At 35.1% G+C, this 20,994-nt stretch overlaps 1 protein-coding gene across 12 annotated transcripts in view; it reads right to left on the reverse strand.

The window, feature by feature from the left end:
• Window positions 1-20,994, reverse strand: part of LOC115447134 (tensin) — an 88,747-nt gene that overhangs the window by 23,512 nt on the left and 44,241 nt on the right. For 10 of the 12 annotated variants that reach the window (XM_030174072.1, XM_030174073.2, XM_030174074.2 and 7 more), the window contains 2 exons: window positions 13,448-13,627; window positions 619-675 (listed from right to left, as the gene is read on the reverse strand). In XM_030174072.1, coding sequence (XP_030029932.1) covers window positions 619-675; window positions 13,448-13,627 — 237 coding nt within the window. Of the gene's footprint in view, window positions 1-618; window positions 676-1,903; window positions 2,172-13,447; window positions 13,628-19,009; window positions 19,444-20,994 lie in introns of those variants that run through there. The other 2 variants (XM_030174081.2, XM_030174082.2) reach the window with 2 other exon arrangements.

The following is a 20,994-nucleotide window of genomic DNA, read 5'->3' on the forward strand; positions in this document are numbered from 1 at the left end:
TTTATGTCAGATCAAATATAAGGCCGTAGGCGCGCCATAACTCCGTGAAAGTGTCACAGCGCGTAGGCGCAGGCATGAGACGCATTGCTATAGAACGCCATGGGCTTTGTTGCGCATGAAGCGGTTAATCCGCTTAGTCTTGCCGATATAAAGCGTAACTCGAGTCTAAGTAAATTAGCTTTATCTAAAGACAATATTAATTTATGCAGGTCGCCTATTTCCTTATTGGTATACTTAATTATTAGTGGCTATCATACGCTGGTTATCTGACTCTGTGTGAATTAGTAATTTAGCATATTTAATAATATAGATTAGTGCCGAAGTGTCTATACTATAACCCGATTCCTGCCGGCTTCCCTATATGCAGAATTTATGTAGAATCTAATTATCATTGCAACGATTTTCAGACCGCATTTATGCATATTATCACCTACATAGTGTCGGGTTCCCTTTCGGAATATTTTACCTTTCGGCACTGCTCTTTTGGAGATGAGACGTATGAAATGACAATGTCAGGCGTATAATTATATCTGCTTACTGCTTAACAGTTGTACAGTCCATTACACTCTGTTTGCGTTACAAAGAATGCAAACAAAAACAATTTTAAGACAAATTTACCTGTTCCCTGGAAAATGACGTGGCGGCTGGAGTGGTCGGCGCGCTCGTGGCCCGCGTCTAAAACAATAACAAAATACCGCGTCATTAAAATGCTCCTACATCGGGCGTTATTTAATCACTTTCGTGGTCAGACCGGCCAAGGCCGTGACCGTCATTAAAATCCTATCAAAAAAACAGTAACATAATCTTCATATTTTTTAAACCAAGCACTGCATATAGAATTTCAAAATATTTGTAATTCAATAATGGTAACACTGAGAAATCAATATCGATCATATTATGATAGCCAAATTGATGTTTTTTGTACTGCAAGGTCGAATAAAAAATTCCTAGGAATAATAAGTACTATATTTATACTATCTACTTCCGAGTATAATATTAATATAATGCAAAAAATCAAGACGGTCAAGGATGTTTGTTAGCCAGAAACACTGAAACTGCTCGATAGATTTGGATAAAATTTGACATGCAAAGGAACTATGTGTATATAACATGTTTATCCCGAAAAGGTGTACGGCGATTTTTTATACAGAATAGGCCATTCGTACGCGTAAAGCCGCGAGCAATACCTAGTCCCATCATTATAAAGTGTATTACAGAAAATAAAAATAAGCTACTGGCGCCTACATTGCCTATTTTCACTTCAGCAGGTTTGACTTCCAATCGATTTACTTTTACCTCAATCACGCCAGTCAGCTGAGTTGATAAGCGATCGGTGTTGAACAACGGTAATAGAGGAAGTCCTGCATAAGGCGTGCCTTAAGTAATTACCCGAACCTTTTTCGGCGCAGAACGATCAATCTGCATTAGTTATCAATAAAGGATATCAAATAGGCACAAAGGGGATAAATAAATGAACATTTTGTTTAGTTATAAACATCGTTGTAGAGTCGAGGTCGCCGCAACAATAGAGTCGTTATGAAGAGGCAATTAGTCCTGCACAGTGTACACAGAGTCAAATGCACCCAACGATATTATTGTGTAACACAATTCATGGATACACATAATTCATACCATGCAAATAAATATTAAGGCCCAGAAATGCTAAATAGTGGATATCTTAAGTTACTAGTTTAGTAGTTTTATTTCGATTCATCCTCTTCTTCGTCCATTGATTGATATTTTTTATTAAATAATGTATATTATTATGGCAAGTAAATGTAATAGCGTAAGATCGCAAAATACACATTTTACCGCCTTTAAAAAATACAAACTGAGATTAAAATGTGTCTATATAATCTATGATAATATTATAGCTATATTTTAATTTAAAAATGAAACACACCACAATGGGTTTCGGCGGCGCGGCCAGGCTCCGGGACCGCGTGTGTTCCGCGCGCACCCGGCCCCGCTGCAGGTAGAATACGACGCGCCACAGGGCAAAGGCGAGTCTGTGAAGCGCACGAGCAGCTTCTGCGCCATTTGTGCGACATATTCTTCCACGCATTATCGCGCTATCTCTTTGCAAATCACGAAATATTACTCACTGTGCACATTTTAATTTGTTTTGTAATCCTCATAAGTAGAATAGTTGTTTATTTTATTTTTCTGTTTTATTAAAAAAACGCATTCATTTTTTTGCAGTTCGTTTCCTTTGCGTAACAAAAAAAATATATAATATTCTATAAATGCATCTCTAATCTAGGTTTATTGTATTGAATTCAAAAATAAAAAAGTCATTGAATAAATTAAATTTTCAAATCATATTGACGTACAAAAAATTTCAATCAAAAAGTTCAGGGTTTTACAAGATAGTCATAAAATAACAACGCGCTTCTAACAATATTAATATTCTTCTTTTTGTTGTAAGTACTGGGCGGAATGATTGTATAAAGAAAAACAAAAGACGTTCTCAAAAGGCATGGGAGACCGCAGGGAGACGTGGGAAGACGATGGAGAGAGGCCCGGCCGGCGCGGCGCCCTGTGACGCCGCCCGCCGCGGCCGCGACACGGCGCCGCGAGGCATGCGCCTCTGTTCCTGCACTGCGGCATCCTTACACACACCACCCACTACTGCACACATTTATTTAATACAATGTACTTTAAAAATATATAAAAAATCATAACAAAAATACTCTTTATTTAATCAACTCTTTTGTTTTATGTTTGCGAATACAAAGTGCTATATTATTAAAAGAATTTTTTCATTTGCAAACTTTAATTGCGTTAGGGTGGCATATGCGGGCTCTCTAATACCACAAGTGTAATAACCCTGACCTTCGGGATACATAGATGCGTGGCTAAACAGCGCGGGGGTGAATAACCTCGGGGTTGGACTCTTCTAAATAAAAGACCGTCATATGTACGAGAAACGGACAACGACTGTCGGTAACCGGCGGCGCCCTTCATTATTTCTTTTCTTGCTTTAGAACTTGCAAGCGCTACAGATTTCTACGATCGTATGTATACTTAAGTAACCTTCATCAGTCGCTTTTATTTGGAAAATCTTTATCAATAACAGCAATAACTTTGAAGTAGGTAAACTTAATCGGTCTTAATGTAATATTAATTTTAAAGTTGCTTATTATTTATAACGTATGATTTTTATAAACAAAATTATTAATCCAATCAATCATGTTATTTTCACATATTATATTTAAGCATTTGATGATACAATTACACAAACAATTTTTAAAGAATTTGCTTAAATTGCAGAATGTGAGAAACTGTTTGATAAGTCGTTATTAACTACATAGTTTTTATCTCATCAATTTACTATACTAATTGGTCTTATCTGTGTGTTTCATACTACTGATAAGATATTTAATTAGTTAAGACATTTTATAAAATACCAGTTCTAACGCAGATGGCTCTATCCACTTCTTTTACATTATTTTTATATTTTATAAATCACAGATTTATTTGGCAGGCGTTTAAGAAAGATATAAATTACTTATTAATATTTGAGTGTGCACATTTTAACGATCACTTATCACATTTTGAACACTTTTTATCGTTAACACATCCGCAACAGTAGTAATTTTCGTGATGCAGTAGTTGAGACGGCCCGCGCGGCGCCGACAGAGTCACTGGCGCCGATGGACTCACCGCAGCGTCCCGGCGGCGCTCGACGCTCTGGCGTCGGACCGTTGCCTAGCAACGCACTCATTCAGAACATTCGCATTGCTGTGATGCATGCTGATACGCTGATATCGACATTGTCAACCGCAGACGGCTCTACGCATGTACGATGTAGATAGGTATGCACTGAATGGTCACTATTCATATTTGTGAATTAATTTTGTAGGTATCAGTACTTAACGTTTTTAGATTTAAAATTTCTATATGTATTTAGTTTGTAATAAAATTGATTTTGAAAGTGTGTGCTTAATTACTCTATAGTTAATTTATTTCACCATAAGGATGATGTGAGTGATTATAGATTCACCCAAGTGCTTCGTTCATTATAAAGAGATGACGTTAACAATTCTTCACTTTCGGCTTTACAATATTCAATTTATGAAAGTTTTAACAAAAACGGGTTTTTTCTTGTGGTTTTGTTCTTAGTGCTTCATTACTTTCATAAAATCTGGCATAACCTACATTATTCACTTCGAAATAGAGGTATCCATAAACTTTAAATTAAAATGCGTAATAAAAATGACAATAACAAAAATTGCGTCAGTTTCATTCGTTATAAAATTTCACTTTGATGTGATGCTCAACTAACGTGGGTAAGGCACAAATCTTATTTTTGTTAGTCAAACATTTAGTAATAAAATATGAGGTACAGTCAACCTCACATTGTATACGCGAATTGAGACCGAATCTATGAATAATTACAAAGTAATCATTAATGGAGAACGTCCTCGTGTCATTGTCATATTCATTTGAGGCTGACTATTATCACATCCGTAAATGCCAGTGTCCATTCATGTAAGCACGTGAGCTCATTGACAGGCGGGCGGGCGGGCGGCGCGGCAGCTCGCCGGCTATGTGGACCCTATACTGCACCGCGCGGCGCGGCGTTGTTTCCGTAAACAAACGCGTGCGTCGTATACCGTGTGTCGCAAGAATTCACGCATAAATAGGACACTGTGTTATCATTTTATTTTACTCGTTAATTCATGTCAAAGAAAAATGCTTAAAGTTTTTCAACTTCCACACAACCTTTTTATATTAGTTTATGTAAGCATTGGCAATCCCTAACCATAAGCTCAATAGTTAGTAGCTGTCTCACCAACTCTATTGTCATTATTTTTCCATGAAAAGAAAATTGTGATTATATTCTTTTATAGAATGCACAGGACTGCCAATCATAGTTTTACCCCGTAATAGACCTGATTGATAGTATAGATATTGTACTTAAGTAGTAAAATTAAAATATAAAATTTCTATAAAAAATAATGAGAATTTTATAGCAAAATCTATTTATGTTTCAACATTTCTAAAATAAAAAGACTATCCTGCAAACGAGTATCGTAATGGAGATGGTAATGAGTGGATAATTCAACTTTCTTCTACTGGTTGCTAGTACGAGCGTACTCGTACCTTCGAAAGTCGCCAGAAAGGTAAACATTAAATTTAAAAGCAACCAAAGCAAGCGTAGCTTTCGGCAACAAGTCGGAGCTCAAATATTTACACACAGACTTAATATTTACATAAAATTTCATTTCTACGAAATAAATATCTATTACCAACATCTGTTTCTCTTCAAAACGAACACGTTTGATAAAAATAAACTATGCAACTGCACGCGCACATTAAACTTTATATGCCTTTTCAGGTGAAAATACGAGTACATCGTTATTTTTAATTGATGAAAAAGAGCAAGAAGTTTTATAAATAATTGACATACGAGTAAAACTGAAAATTTGCTGTCGCTTTGGATGTTTTAGCATACTACAAGAAATGACTCCAAATAAAATACGTAATTTAATTATTTTCTTCTTTGGGGAGTAGTATTCACTTTTTTACCATCTAACGTCATGCATCAACTTAAAGTTATGTAATAAAACAATAGATGGCCCCTAATTTTACAGAATAGGAGTTCGAAATATTTATTAAAAAGATTTCCTTTTTATTTCGGTTCAAATAATTATTAAAGTAGAATTTTGGCTCTGAATTATAAAACCCACAATTATTATTATTAGATTTGTAATTTTTAAAATGGTAAAAATTTTAACGATATTATGTTGTATATATAGGAAATTAAATATATAAATTGCAATAGATGCCGTGGGAAAGTTTCGCGATTCCTATCCAGAGATCTAAAATGAGTTAAGGCCCGCGCGGTCTCTTTAAGTCGGTTGAACCCTGGAGCTATGTGCATTAATTATACATTTCCATAGCCGCGCTTGCTTTATTAAAATCATTTATAAGCGGTATCATTTTTCAAATTGATAAACTGCTATTTAGGTGGCGGTCGTTAGAAATATGAAGTACAATTTAGTATTTTTTTCAAACAACTGAATAAGGAGGTGAGATCACTCGCCTGGTGGTAAGTTTGCTTATCAAATTGACAGTATTCATGGTGATAAAAACATTAAATATAATGAATGTATGTATGTATATTAATGTGGTATAAAATTACCAATCTATAACACATTATAAATATACCTACTTAGTTAAATTGCAAAATTAGTAACTCTCAATTTCATCTTGGAAACATTTTTAATTACCTCATTAGTATCGAAGAACTTAGAAAAAAGAATGCCCTAATGGCGTAGTTGTATTGCGTGCGCGGTACATCGCTCTGAAGTCCTGGGTTTAAATCCTGGGTCGGGCAAAGTTATATTGGGGTTTCTGCTCACGTAGCGTTGAAAAAAATTAATATATAAGTACTAAAAAAACCTTTGCAACTTCTCTTCGAAAACCATGTAAGTATTGTTATTAATGATTACATATCAGATTTTTGTTTAAAATTTGGAACCGCCAACCGGCAGCACGTAGACGGTCTCATCTAAAATGTTTTGATTGTGGAACATCGTCGACATGATTAGGGTCCCACGGGTCGGGACAAGCCCCCTGCCCATTGTTTAAGTGTCGAATTTTATTTATGACGTCGGTAACTGCTCTGCGGACACTTGACGCCGCTGATTCCTATCGCGGACGGCGGGTGGTCTTCTTTAACGCAATTAATTCAGTAAAGTTATAGTACAGTAGTGAAGTTTATGGAATATATAATTTTTTAAATATAATTCTGTAAACAACTTAATATTTTAAAAAAGAAATTAAATTATAATTACGTATCGTATAAAAGTGTGCATAGTATTAACAATATTGCGCTGGAAGAAATCTTGGTGAGCGCTAGTACTCCAATTCGATGAAAGATTTTTTTTCATTTAATAATAAAACAAAGCAAATCTCTAAACTATATAATAAATTCTTGTAATTTCATAAATAAAAAGACTTCATATACACTTTTTGTTTCCCAACATAATTGGTGTCCACCCCACATATGTACCTACTCCCACCATTTGTACAAAACTAGCCCAGACTTAGTTAATTAATATAAGGTAAATCAATGACATCATGCTGCAAATATCTGAGTAGGTATATAGGTAGGCACGCAGTGTCAAGTATTATATCGTGTGGAGATAATTTTGCGTTTAAACCCAAATCATGCTCGGAAGAAAATACATAAAGCGAAAACGCTTTCGGCGTTGAATAAAACAGTTTTGTGAACAATCTGACGTAACATTCGGACCCGATCGGAATATAAAACGCGGAAAAAATATAAAGATTTATTTGCAGATAACAAAAAGACGTGACCGATGGGCTATAAAGAAAAATAGATTGCTTATGAATATTATTTATTGGACGCGACAATCACCTAGTACAATACGTGTTTCCCTGATAAAAACTTCGGTCCTCTACCGGGAATGTATGTGACGAGGAGTCTATTGACGCTTAGTTCCCTGATTAGATCACTATCGCACATTTGCATTGCTAAATACCCAACCTTGCACGCTTGAGAGGCGTTAGAATTCCCTAAGCATGTCACGTCACCACTAGTTGAAGTCTTAAGGAATATAAAGTAAAAAATATATGTATATTGTATATGTGTTTTGTATTATCATTGAGAATAAGTATTTGAGCCATTGTCAATAGAAGATGATTTATAACTTTAAATAACTAACTTGCTCTAAAAATACAATTGATATGTTATTTTCTAAGCAAAAGAAAATTTATAATGTCACCAAATGAAACAAGAGAAAACAATGTTAACATAAAATGATCTTGTGAATCTAATGATGTTATCATATTATTATGTGTTTTAACTATTACACATACTTAGTATTAAACATATGATCAACGTCTTTGCATTTCATTGTTCTCGATGCCTAAAAAAGGTAAGGTAAAGAGTTCCAGGGTATCTGCGCCACTATCTACTCGTTTGCCGTGCCTGAGCATTCTAAATTATTCAATCTTGACTTTAGAAGCTAAAATACGGCTCATACGCGTATCTCTTTCTTTGAATCCATTCATTATTCATGTATTCGGTGCGATTTTATCTTCAATTTCATTTCTTTTTCAACACGTGTACCAACAGATTTTATTGTTTTTCTTTGTTTACTTAACTTTCCTTTTTTATTACTTGCCTTGGTCAATAAATTAAGCATGCTTATGCCATCCTCGAATACGCCCAGAAAGCGACGATAGCTCAGTTGGAACTGAAACTGCCAACATGAATGTCCGTAGGTTGACCAAACCACATGTACCCAAGGCACGTACTTAAGACTCCGTAATTTCTTTGTTTTATCAGAATTAATTGCTATTGTGGTATACGAACTGTTAAAGCAAGGAAAAAACAATAATAAACATGTTTGTTTCTTGTATCATTCTATACTAAAGCTACTTATACTTTAACGTATTTCATAATTGGTACGGTACCAAATAGTCTGATTATATCAACCAATTTAATATTATTGTTATTTTAATGTAGGTAACTCTTTAGTTTCGTTACATGAAATTTGATAAAACTACACTATTTACATTCAAAGTCTAAGGAATACTGCGAATATAACATCATTCGTCCTGTTTACTTTATTTTAATATTACATCAATTAATAAAATAGGACATGTAAATACATCATATCTGCCAACTGGCATCATTTACGCACTACTATAACGGCATCTGTTATCTATTTTAATCGATTACGTAAACGATACGCTCGTACAACTAACATCGAAATCGATATTTTTATCGATACATTTGAAGGGCACCGGTTTGTATCAATAGTAGGACCATTAGTGAATCGGAAGCAGCCGCCAATCGAGCCACGAGTTACTCGCAGGCACAATTACCCTATTAGAGAGGACGCGCGGCCTTCCGCCACCACTTTACTCGGCGGATATTGCCATAATAACTTAGGGGATGTGTTCTATAGACCTTAACCCTATCGATTACTGCCCATTTATGACAATTACATAAACGTAGCGTATTGTTCAAAAAGAAGGCCATACATGTGTATTATATAGCTATCTATAAAACGAATATACTTATCTATACTTCTATACTATTATATAAAGCTGAAGAGTTTGTTTGTTTGTTTGTTTGTTTGTTTGTTTGTTTGTTTGTTTGTTTGAACGCGCTAATCTCAGGAACTACCTGTCCAAATTGAAAAATTCTTTTTGCGTTGGATAGCCCTTTGTTCGTGGAGTGCTATAGGCTATATATCATCACGCTATACCCAATAGGAGCGGGGCAGTAATGGCTAATCTCAGGAACTACCGGTCCAAACTATAAAATTCTTTTTGTGTTGGATAGCCCTTTGTTCGTGGAGTGCTATAGGCTATATATCATCACGCTATGACCAATAGGAGCGGAGCAGTAATGGCTAATCTCAGGAACTATCAGATCGAACTGAAAAAAATATTTTTGTGTTGGATAGCACTTTATTCCTGGAGTGCTATAGGCTATATATCATCACGCTATGACTAATAGGAGCGGAGCAGTAATGGCTAATCTCAGGAACTACCGTGTTTGAACTGAAAAAATCTTTTTGTGTTGGATAGCCCTTTGTTCCTGGAGTGCTATAGGCTATATATCATCACGCTATGACCAATCGGAGCGGAGCAGTAATGAAACATGTTGCAAAAACGGGGAAAAATTATTAGTTTTGAGAGCTTCCGTTGCGTGCGCTGCGTAAACGATTAAAGTTATGCAACAATGATGTATGACGGGATTATTCCTCTTAAAAAGTTCTAAAAAATATATTATAAAACAAAGTCCCCCGCTGCATCTGTCTGCCTGAACGTGTTAAACTCAAAAACTACCCACCGTATTAAGATGAAATTTGGTATGGAGACAGTTTGAGAGGCTCTCGGGAAACTACTACTTTTATAACGGAAAACTTTAGCCTGAAAAACTTTATAACGCGGGCGGAGCCGCGGGCAAAAGCTAGTAAATTATAATCATACCTATGTATGACTAGCGTAATAATACGTTTAATCTATACTTGGATGGGTACTTCATGTTAATGCAGCCTCATTATTAGTGCAGGACGTTATGTAAGTGTTAAACACAATAAACGATATCTCAATATAATTAATACACATAGCACGTTATTTATAAGAATACAAACAATACGAATTTTACATAAATAATTCCGAGTTGTCCCCTCATTGTGCAATGATTGGGACATAATTAAAGATATTCGCGTCGGTAATATTAAATATGTTATTCTCGAACTATTAATGGAAATATTTTATTTGGTTATTAGGTATAATCAGTTGATCATAAAGGTCAGACTTAGAAGAATGTAACGTTCTTGGAAATTCCACTGTTTTATATTTACTTCTTATCTTTTTCTTATGAATTTTTACAAAATTATACCTTCTTTATAACGAAACAAAGACGTCATACCAAATGTGTTTCTATTAATTGTTTAAACAAAAGGTACATTGTTTTAAAGAACTTTATAACAGTTGGTTTATTTACTTAATATGTACTGTAGTTTATTTTGCATACTTACTTACGTGAACGTTTATGTGGAGTTATACATAACAGTGACAGGTACAAAAATTATTATCGGTAATAAATAAGATTATTCAGAGATTTTGATAATTTGTTTTTGCTGTCTTATTGTCATCATTGCTACCACCACGTATATGATTGTGCCCAATTTTGATACTTTCATCTCCCTTGTACACAATAGTTTTCAAGATCATTCTCAACAAATAGTGTTGATTGCTCAAATTGGAAATCGAACTCCGGATACCAGATTTTAGAAGATAGAAGCGGCGATAGCCTAGTTGGGTGTGGAACGGACTGCCAAGACGAATGTCCGCAGGTTCAAATCCCAAGGGCACACACCTCTGAGTTTTCTAAAATCATGTGTGTATTCTTTGTGAATTTATCGTTCGCTTTAACGGTGAAGGAAAACATCGTGAGGAAAGCTGCACATCTGAGAAGTTCTCTATAGGAATTTTGAAGGTGTGTTAAGTCTACCAATGCGCACTAGGCCAGCGTGGTAGGCTAAGGCCTAATACCTCTCAGTAGTAGAGGAGGCCCGTGCTCAGCAGTGGGTAAGTATATAATACAGGGATGACATTATTATACCAGATTTTACAACTCAAGATCAAGAAGAGATGATGCCGCGATATCAATGGCGCGATGTAAATTTTCCAAAGGCGTAAAATATAAGAAGAGGCATGGAAATAGCGATTGCGGCAAAGTAACGTTAAAGTAAAGTCGTAGTTTAAATTGTTTGATGTGGAACGAGATCGCGTGGGTGCCAGCTTTCTGTTGGGAAACAACCGCCCATTTCCAACGTTGTCCACGAGCCCTAGAGCATTCCTAACACAAACGATCTCGGCATCCGGCCCATTCAGCACATAAACTTTCAATGCTCTACAAACTATTATATATGTAAGCAATTATAATTAATATGCCTATTACATCTACTTGATAGTTGTTATTTTTTCTGACATTTGTTTACAGCTTCGCCGTCTTAAGTATTTTTCAGAATTAAAGGAACACTGTATACACTTTTCTAAGAAAAAAAAATCGAACGGTTAATGTGTTTTTGAGTAACATACAAAGTTTTACATTTATAATATTAGGATACAAAGTATAATGAGTTCAGAAATGTGCCGCGGTAAAACTTAATTATTATGTAGCTAAGGTACGTAGATTTGTATGGACTGCGGGCACTAACCCCCCCTTTGCGAGCACGCGGACACAAAGGTACATTAGTGCAACAACAGGAACTTGCGAGACGCAAGAACGCCTCTAAACTTAAGAGCCCTAAGCCGACGGATAATGATTTACGAGCAGTTAATGTTAATCTATAGTCCGGAGGATGGTCTGTTTCGAAGGTGGCGAGCGCGAACGTGATGCAAAACGGTGCCGTTTGACAGCTTAATAGTATGTTGTAAGTTGTAACTGCTTGTTTAATAATTATTTTTTCTGACCTATACTTTACACTTGCTTAGATTGAAGTACACAGTATGAACAACAAATTAATTATACGGGAATGCTGTAAACTTTGCAAACTATATAACTATTTAACTTTCGGTTATAACCAGATTTCTTTGCTTTCAATTAAGAATGAATAATTTAATTATTTATTATCAGTGGTTCTGTAATATTATTAATTATGCATCATAGCAGGCGAAGACCTTTATGACATGCCATGATGATTATTAATAAGCTTTTTGTTGTAAGAAATAGACAGAAACCGTATTAAATAAAATGCTGAAACAAATCATTAATTGGCGCACGGCTTCCAATTAAGGTTCTAAATTGAAGACTTGATATGTTATGGTAAACTAATATCGAAATAAACCCACTGATTTTAAACTATAGATTTCCACATAAATATGTCATTCAAACATGAATGATGTATACAAACATTGGCCTGGACGAAAAGAACTTTAAATCGACTTCAAAAAATGGGAGGAGGTTCCAATTCGACGAGGATTTTATAAAGGCCTAAGAAATCAACTTAAAAATATTTTGAAAAAACAATTATAATGTAATTATATTGTAATGTAGAAAGGTATTATAATTTTGACTATTCGGACGACCAAGAAAGTAAGTATGAAGGGTGCAAGTCTTCGAAACTTCGGGAAAAAATCATAATATTAAAAACCGCGATAAAATTCGAAAAATTGTTTTAATTCGATATTTTGATTTCGCTATCAGTTCACATAGTTGTGATACAATTATTATTGAAAGAGACATGTTAATTAATTTGTAAACTTGTAAATTTGGCATTTGTTAAAAGCAAATTACTCGTGATATTCTTAAAAGAAATGACGAGTCATATACCTAAGTGCTTCGTTCGTGAGAGTTAAAAATGTCAAACTGCATAAGTAAACAATAGTAGGTACGCATTAATAAATTAATAAATAAATAAGATTAGGTACGTATTAATTAATGAATAAATAAATTCATCAAAATGTTTTCCTTTTCCATGTCTCTTGTGTTCTCGTTGTTATGACTAATAGTCGATTTCTTAGAATGTTTTATAAAGACCTTTAGTTGTATATAGTCTCAGTAAGTAAGTATATATTTTTCCCGACTCAGTACCAAATTTTTGGACTATATCAATTTGAAACATAACTTTTAATATTATTAGATACCTACGTACATAACTATTGTACAAAATATATTTTACCATATTATGCAGTAATGTGGAAAATGCATCTAAAGCTATATAATTCAAACATTATAATACATTCAAGCATGTAATATAAAATATTGTTCCTAATGTATTACACGTTTCCAGGTCCTTAAATATGTATCATAAATATCATAGCACATCTCTAAATACTACTTGAGATAAGATTAATTCAAATACTTATCTGTTGAAATCTGGCGGAGACATTTAACAGCTCAGAACATAAAGTAGGGCATATATTTTATTATTCCGCTTACCGTGATTGTGTCGTAGATGCCATTTTGGTCGGAGCGAAGAGCTACGTTTTCTGTGATGGGCTGAGCGGGCAGCGGGGTCGCCGCGGCTCGCGAGGGAGACGGAGATAATTGCAACGGATCGCCATTACGCGTCCACGTCCTGTGGATCTGCCAACTTGTGTCCGAGAATCGTGCTCTGTCCTGGGGACAAAATTAAAGAAATTCTATAAAGGTAAAAATATTAATATGGAATTTTTTATAATAATTCTTGGTTAATTGACTATGAAATTTTTGTATTAAAGTATATCCGTTCCGAATATTTCTCTGGATTTATTTTAGGATACTAAACAGTAAACGTTACAAATTTAATTAGTGTGAAATGTGAAACATCTACGTCGTTTTGCATGCCATTAGCGCAGTTAGTTATCATGGTTGACAATTGGGAAAGGCTTGTCGACCAACAGACGCTTTCAAGTCCGGGTTTAAATGATAATGACTTCGGCTTTCGCAAACAGAGCATTGTTTTATTTGCATATAAGACCTACAATTACTTGACATAGGTCTCTTTGGGTAAACAAACAGCAATCATTTAGAACCTTGATTATGACAGTCGAAAAGGCGACAAACACATCAAAACAAAAATAAATAAGCGCCTTTAAATGTTCTGGAATATTAGTGGCATAGCACAAAATGTAAAATTAGTGACTTATATTCTTATTAAGTCCTGTGGAAACGTCTTAAAACGGGCTACTGCCGCGAAACGAGAAAGCCCATTTTTTTTTGTATAAGGTAAGGTTTGTAAAGTTCGGAGATTAAGTTTACTACAAGTGTAATAAGTTTTTAAGAGTTAAAGTAATGTAGATCTGAGTAATCTACTTTAGATAAAACACTTTTACTGGGATATTTCACTCAAAGGTGTGATTAGGAATCGTATACGCTGATCTGGTATTCGCAATTGATATACTTAGTTCATGACTCTAAAATATTGAATTAAATTACATATTATCCGAACTTCTTATTTCATAGTGTAAAACGATAGATTAAATCTCTGTTACGTAAAACATTCGTCAATGCTCCAAGCAACATAAATCATAAATCAATGCTTTACCAAACAACACACCAAATATACGAAGATATCAACCGCCTGATTGAAAACGAGCTATATAAATTTTCGCTTGATTTAAACAGCAATGGACAGATCATCGAGTACATTTGTAGATAAGCAGAATTCGAATGTATCCAATTCAGATAAGTTTCAATTTATATTTGCCGGGGCAATGGACTCAGCGGCTCATCAATAATGTGCATGCACAACAGTGGACTATATTTTATTATCTCTGCTTTTTCGTGCTTTAAGATTCCCAAAAATATTACATCTTTGTAAGTTCATAAATGTATGTAGCTCAGAGCTCGTGAATGGCTTAAATTTTATGTTAAATAATATGTATCTCACGGATTTACTACTGAGCGATATTTTCTTTTGAGATGCAAAACTAACAACCCAGTAATCAATATCATATTGATATATGAATACCCTGATGGTAATCCTAATATTTGTAATTGGTAACGATGCACCGCAAGAAAAAGCTAATCGGGGTGAAAATATTTCGAAAGAAAACGAGAACAGTTTATCCTGTGCTCATAAAATGAGATAAAGCATTTCAACACGTACCACGCATTGTCTATAATTTTCAAAATTCACACCAAACGCCTCAACAAAGAAAAATAAACACAAACAAAACACCGCAGTGTTGTAAAAACCCGTAAAAAGGGAATGATGTGTAAAAGAATAGTTTATTTGAAAAATCTCTGCACTATATTGTTAGAATAACACGAGATTAGCAGGCAGGTAGATAAGTCTTAAGATAACAAACAAGCACGTGAGGGCTTGAGCACTCGTATGTAACAGAGCTGCGATCGTCCGTGGGCCGTGCGGCTTGTTGTCAGTAAGACGGTGGCGTCAGTGAGTACGAGCTAGCGCGGTGCGGCGTGGGCGCAACGTATGCACTTAAAATTTCGTTACTGCTTTCGACACGTACCGACGAGATAAACCAAAGAATTAATAAAGTTATCCACGCCTCGCCTGGCCCCCTTCGCTGTACTCATGGTTAAATTAATTTGTCACCCTGCGACCTACAGACTGCACAATTGATTGTAAAGGTCGGGGATTCTCTTTTGTTGTGCATTTTCATTGAATAGAATGTTGAAATGTTTTCACTGTACTTTGGAAGAAATATTTCCAATTTTGCGTTTTATGTCAGTATATATGGGTGTAAGTATTTTTTTTCTGGTCTGGGCCTAATTAAAGTTACTAATTCACAAACTACGCGTTAGACAAGCCGCAAGGTGGTGGTGATTAACGCAGTAATTTATCACAGTTAACACTATTAAAGCAAATGTAGATTTTTAAGGATCTCTACCAGTTTTAAAGCCCTTAATAAAAACTGGCACGTGACGGAAAGATCCGCGTACAAACAGAAAACTTAAAGTGTAATGAAAATTATATGACTGTGGTCACCATGTTTGTGGAACAAATCGACGACGGCACATCGAAGCTCATTAAACGATAAACGCCGACTAAAAAGTGAAAAGATATTGATTTCGAAAGTGAAAACAGCTGTAGATTTATATTACTCTAATCTAATTTTGAGACTTACATTAATGTTTGAACCAAATCAACTCCTGTCTATAGAAACATTTTTTTATCATCCATAATGGAATCTTAATAGCTATATTATGTTTAACTTAATTGCCATTCGAGTTAACTTTCTATTAAATACGCGACAAGAACTAAGAAAATTTTTCGATGTCTTTTAAATCAGTTTTTAATTTATTTTACGTTTTTAATATTTTCAATTAATGGTTTAACAACACTTAACATTATTGGATACTCAATGTCGATAGAATGTGCAGAGACAGAGATATTCCGTCTTTTCTAAAATACAGGGGAGTCTACGTCCTAGCAGAGGTAGTTCTTTACCAAGAGCGCCCTGTCGCCGCCGATGTGCCACAAGGAAGCTGCTTATTGCCAACTTGTACAACAATAATAACATACGACAGCGTTTAGATATTAAACTCCACATACGACTGACTTATTATATTTTCTCATATCACCGACTGCCAGATTTTCAGCTCGCTTTATCTAATGACATTTATAGTCAATTGGGCTAGCTCTCTAAATAGCGAATATAAGTAACAATAAAAATGACAGAGGCCAAACCTAGATGAACGTAAGCACCGAAAAGACAACCAAACCAGCAAACTATACGAATGCTCAATTTGTTACACGAAAAAAAAAAATGCAATAGACCCGACATAGTAAAACTTATTTCCATCCAAAGCAGCGTTGAAAATCTTCTAAAAATAGCATAATGCCCATTAATGATATGTGTACTTCATAAGACCGTAGCTAAGGGAGAGTAAAGGTGGACGTTGTCTATCTTAGGAAAAGCCTTTCATTTTATTTATTTATTAAATTAAGACGCAAAACAGATTACAATCAAAAACTCTAAAATATACAAACATAAAACTAGATTGCATTCTTAAACTTTGAGCCCTTATACTAGTTAATTACTTAATTTACTTGTTATTTACAGGGGCCTCCCGTGGTGCAGGTCTTTGCGTAAATTCTGCAACCATTTTTTAATTCCTACCAGCTTCACTCCTAGAGAAAATTTGTAGCTACGCCAATAAATGTAGACCATCGTCATGTTGGTACGCAACACTTGCCAAACTTGAAGGAATGCATACGAGCTATTAAGCGTGTATCAAACTAGAGTGCACGAGCATGTAGTGTAGATAATTATGTAACGTCTAATGGTTGATATATTTAAACATTATTATAATATTATTTTATATTTTCCTTTTTTTAGGAATAAACCTACTCTACATACTAAATAAACTTCATATTTTTTTCGTTTAAGAACTTAAGTAATTACTTTGCAGATATTACAGGCATACAGATTAGTACCTACAGCTCGCCATAAAAATTGCCGAACAAAATAAAAAAAATAAATTAAATTATTTTAAATTTACATCTAAACTTAGTGATTGGAGGCATTTTATTATTAATTAAAATTATACAAATCCCTTTTAATTAATTGTAGTTAAGACATTTATTCGTTACCGACAAAAAATTACGCTACGCTATTTGCAGTTTTAAATTTGTTAATTGATTTTTGTAGTTAACTTTATATATTATGTACTTATGGGCATAAATTCCATGTCATAATCATTATGTGATGAGATATCTAACCTAGATTTCATATTACTAAAAGCAGCTCAGTTTCAATACGCATTATGTTCTTGTGTTGAACTTGGATCACATTGTATTCGAAGTGTGGCAGCAGTGGTTGTTTAGTGTTTTATAGTTCAACTTTGATCTGTTTTTTGTTTATATTTCACACATTGTCGTATACTACACACAGCCGGCCTGCAGTTGTCAACGGATATTTTTAAAAGACACAAAACACAAAACAATTAGAAATACTACGCATTTAAAAACAGGATTGAATACGTCCTCTAAATTACGACGGCTCAAGTGTCCATAGTTCACGGGCTTATGTAAATATTACAGAGATCTGGTTTTAAGATCACTCATAACTCAAAGCATCGAGTCAGAACCCATCCGTCTCGATATCGGCATGACTTCTGTAGCATTGACTTGACTCGTATTCAAGCATCTGTATAAACAACTTCCAATATGTAGGTATGCAGCACCCGATGCGAGTGAGATCACTAATGGCAAATACGCGGGTCTTAATGTCTGGTGATGTCAGTGACGAGTACCTAACAGAAACAAAAACTTTAAAAATAATAAACTTTATGTAAATCTTCAAGGCTGTTGTACACATTATAATTTTCCGACACCAACTGTGTACCTACAGCACATTTATTCTAGAAAATTACTGTTTGTTGGATGTTTTCGTACGTACCTGCAGAGTTATTATGGAACTGTAGACATTTATTTAATGCATATTATTATTTAATGCAATATTTTTCATAATTTTATTTTATAAGACCTTATGATTTCATTATTGAATACTAAAAAAGACGAAATTATTATGTTAAAATGTAAATATGAAAGTAGGAGAGTCATTCATTGAACAATCCGCTGAGTATCCGCTCGGAGTTCAGAGTATACATACATTATAGATTTAGAATATGAGATACAAGGAGCCGTTTACATTTTCAATTCGCAGAAATGAATTGTAAGTGGTTAAACGAAGCGGTACTGCGCACACCGGCCTCCGTCTGATAAGATAACCTTGCTTTTCAATTTGCTTTGCTAAAGCGTACTAATACAACATCGGGCTGAGAAAAACATGCTAATAGCATTCTTATCAATTACTCATGTTACTGATATACTCGACTAATTCAAGAAAAATAACGATCTGTGTGTTGTGTTTAGGTTCCGGTCGTCTAAAATAACGTTATCAATACTGATAACGATTACAACATTACAGAATTCGTTCATTCGTTTTTTTCAAGTGTTTATCTATAAGTCTAAGTAACTATGTGTGTTACATAAAATCTTAGATATACTTTGTTTTTATCGTTGAAGGTCACGACTAGAACAAATACCTCATTCTCAAAGGGGTCCTCTGTCCGCGTGTCACGTTTCTGTTTATCCGCGCCGAACGACAATCTCCTCTTGAATAACTTCATCGCACACCGCGTCCTCACCAAGCCTCAAGCGAACGTCACGTCTTGCATCAAACGTGTGACAAACTCATTATAAGTTACGCAGCTCAGTTTAGCCACTGTATACAAACACGCCACATAAACTTCGTCTCATTGCACGTAAAAGTCAAAAAAGGCAACTCGTCACAATCGGTTGCAGGTAATTTTCAATAAAATCACGTGAACCGTTTTTGATCGCGGCATCGAACCGGCGCGCGACGGTAGGCACCGGGCACGTGCGAGAGCCGCCAGAGATGCTATTAGCGCATGTTCGGTGGTGGATGCGGTGTGCGGTCGGCTCGCGGGCACGTCGCGCACTGCCCGCCGCGCTGCGGCTCTGACGCCGGCAAACGCGTCACCTTCGCGCGCCAAGACCCCGATGAACCAACCGCTATATTTCACCATTAATCACCATCAACACATTAATCTCCCATTAATCCAACACTGTGGACAGGCGGTTACTTAAAGATTTACAAACAACGCCACCGTCAAATCACATACCACGGTATGGTATGGCAAAGATTTCGCCAACGACAAGATATCAGTAGATTGTTGTTATCAGCAACTGACCTATAACTCCTTAAATGATAAAATTACGACAAATATAACATATATGATACCTTCTGCACCATTAAAGCCACAGTTATTACGCATGAGTTAAGAAATACAGCATCCGCTGTTGCCATAAACAATGCACTAAAATAGGACCGGCTAATGTTGGTTTGTTTGACATATGTCGATTATTTGACGCATTGTTAATTCTCTAATGAAAATTTACACTACCGTTTGTCTGATTAGGTAATATTATATTTTTGAATTTCCTTGTAAGCCGTAGCTAGATGTTTAGAATGTAGCAAATAATTAACCAGGTAAATGAAAATAAACTGTTAAAAAATAAAAATTTAAGTTATGGTTGTTAAATAAAAACCCTGCGAATATATCATTGAGTTCAGTAAATTGTAATTGATTGCGTGTGCCGAGCGTGGATCGAGACGCGCGTTTATTTTACTTGCAAGTTCAATAGCAGCGCAACATGAGAACCAATCCTTTATTAATGGTCCGTATTATTGTTAAATGAGAATGCCAACTTTGACTACATGCCACGATGATTTGCTTTTACTTAACGAAGGGTTGCGTTTTATTGTAGTAGTAACATAAATCAATATTATAATATCATGCAATAGGATGATGCATCTACATATTAACTAACAAAATTGCAATGTACTTAATAAAGTAGAATCATAACTAAAATGATTGTATTTGAACTATTGGTTAGACCTTGTTTAAGCTAAGAAGTGTTTAGTAGTATATAAAACTAACAGGAAGAGGAATGTAGAGTTCGGAATGTAGCGCCGCAGTGCCAGCGTTGACTTGTTAATAATATTTGAATACGCGTTAGAGCTTTCTAAATCCTTGCTGTGAGTTTTTAAGTTTAGCTGTCTGACGGTCAACATGAGCTTTGAGCTTTACCTGAATTTATCCCACGGACCGAGACAAACACGTAACATTTCTCACAACTATTACTTTACTGACGAAACGAGTTTTTTTTAGTTAAATTTTTTCCCACTAATGTTTAGACCATGATTACAAATTTCATTGAAATGGATAAATTTAATTATTCGCATGTTCCCATTTCTACGAACATGCGTGAAGCGACAAATTATTGCAACAAATCGTCTTAACATTTTGATAACCGCGGAGTTATTTATTTAGTTATGACTTTACACATCATAATACTAGCACAATACGGAGAGGATAGATAAAAATTAAAGTAATTGTAGCACACATAGTATGGCACTATTAATCGTATTGGAAAATCGCCAATGGCGTGAAAATAGTCCTAAACACGTCGTGAGTTCCATTTGACCCGTCACCGGTCGTACCGC

This window comes from Manduca sexta, chromosome 23 (genome assembly GCF_014839805.1).
Source record: "Manduca sexta isolate Smith_Timp_Sample1 chromosome 23, JHU_Msex_v1.0, whole genome shotgun sequence".
Classification (NCBI taxonomy): Eukaryota; Metazoa; Arthropoda; class Insecta; order Lepidoptera; family Sphingidae; genus Manduca; species Manduca sexta.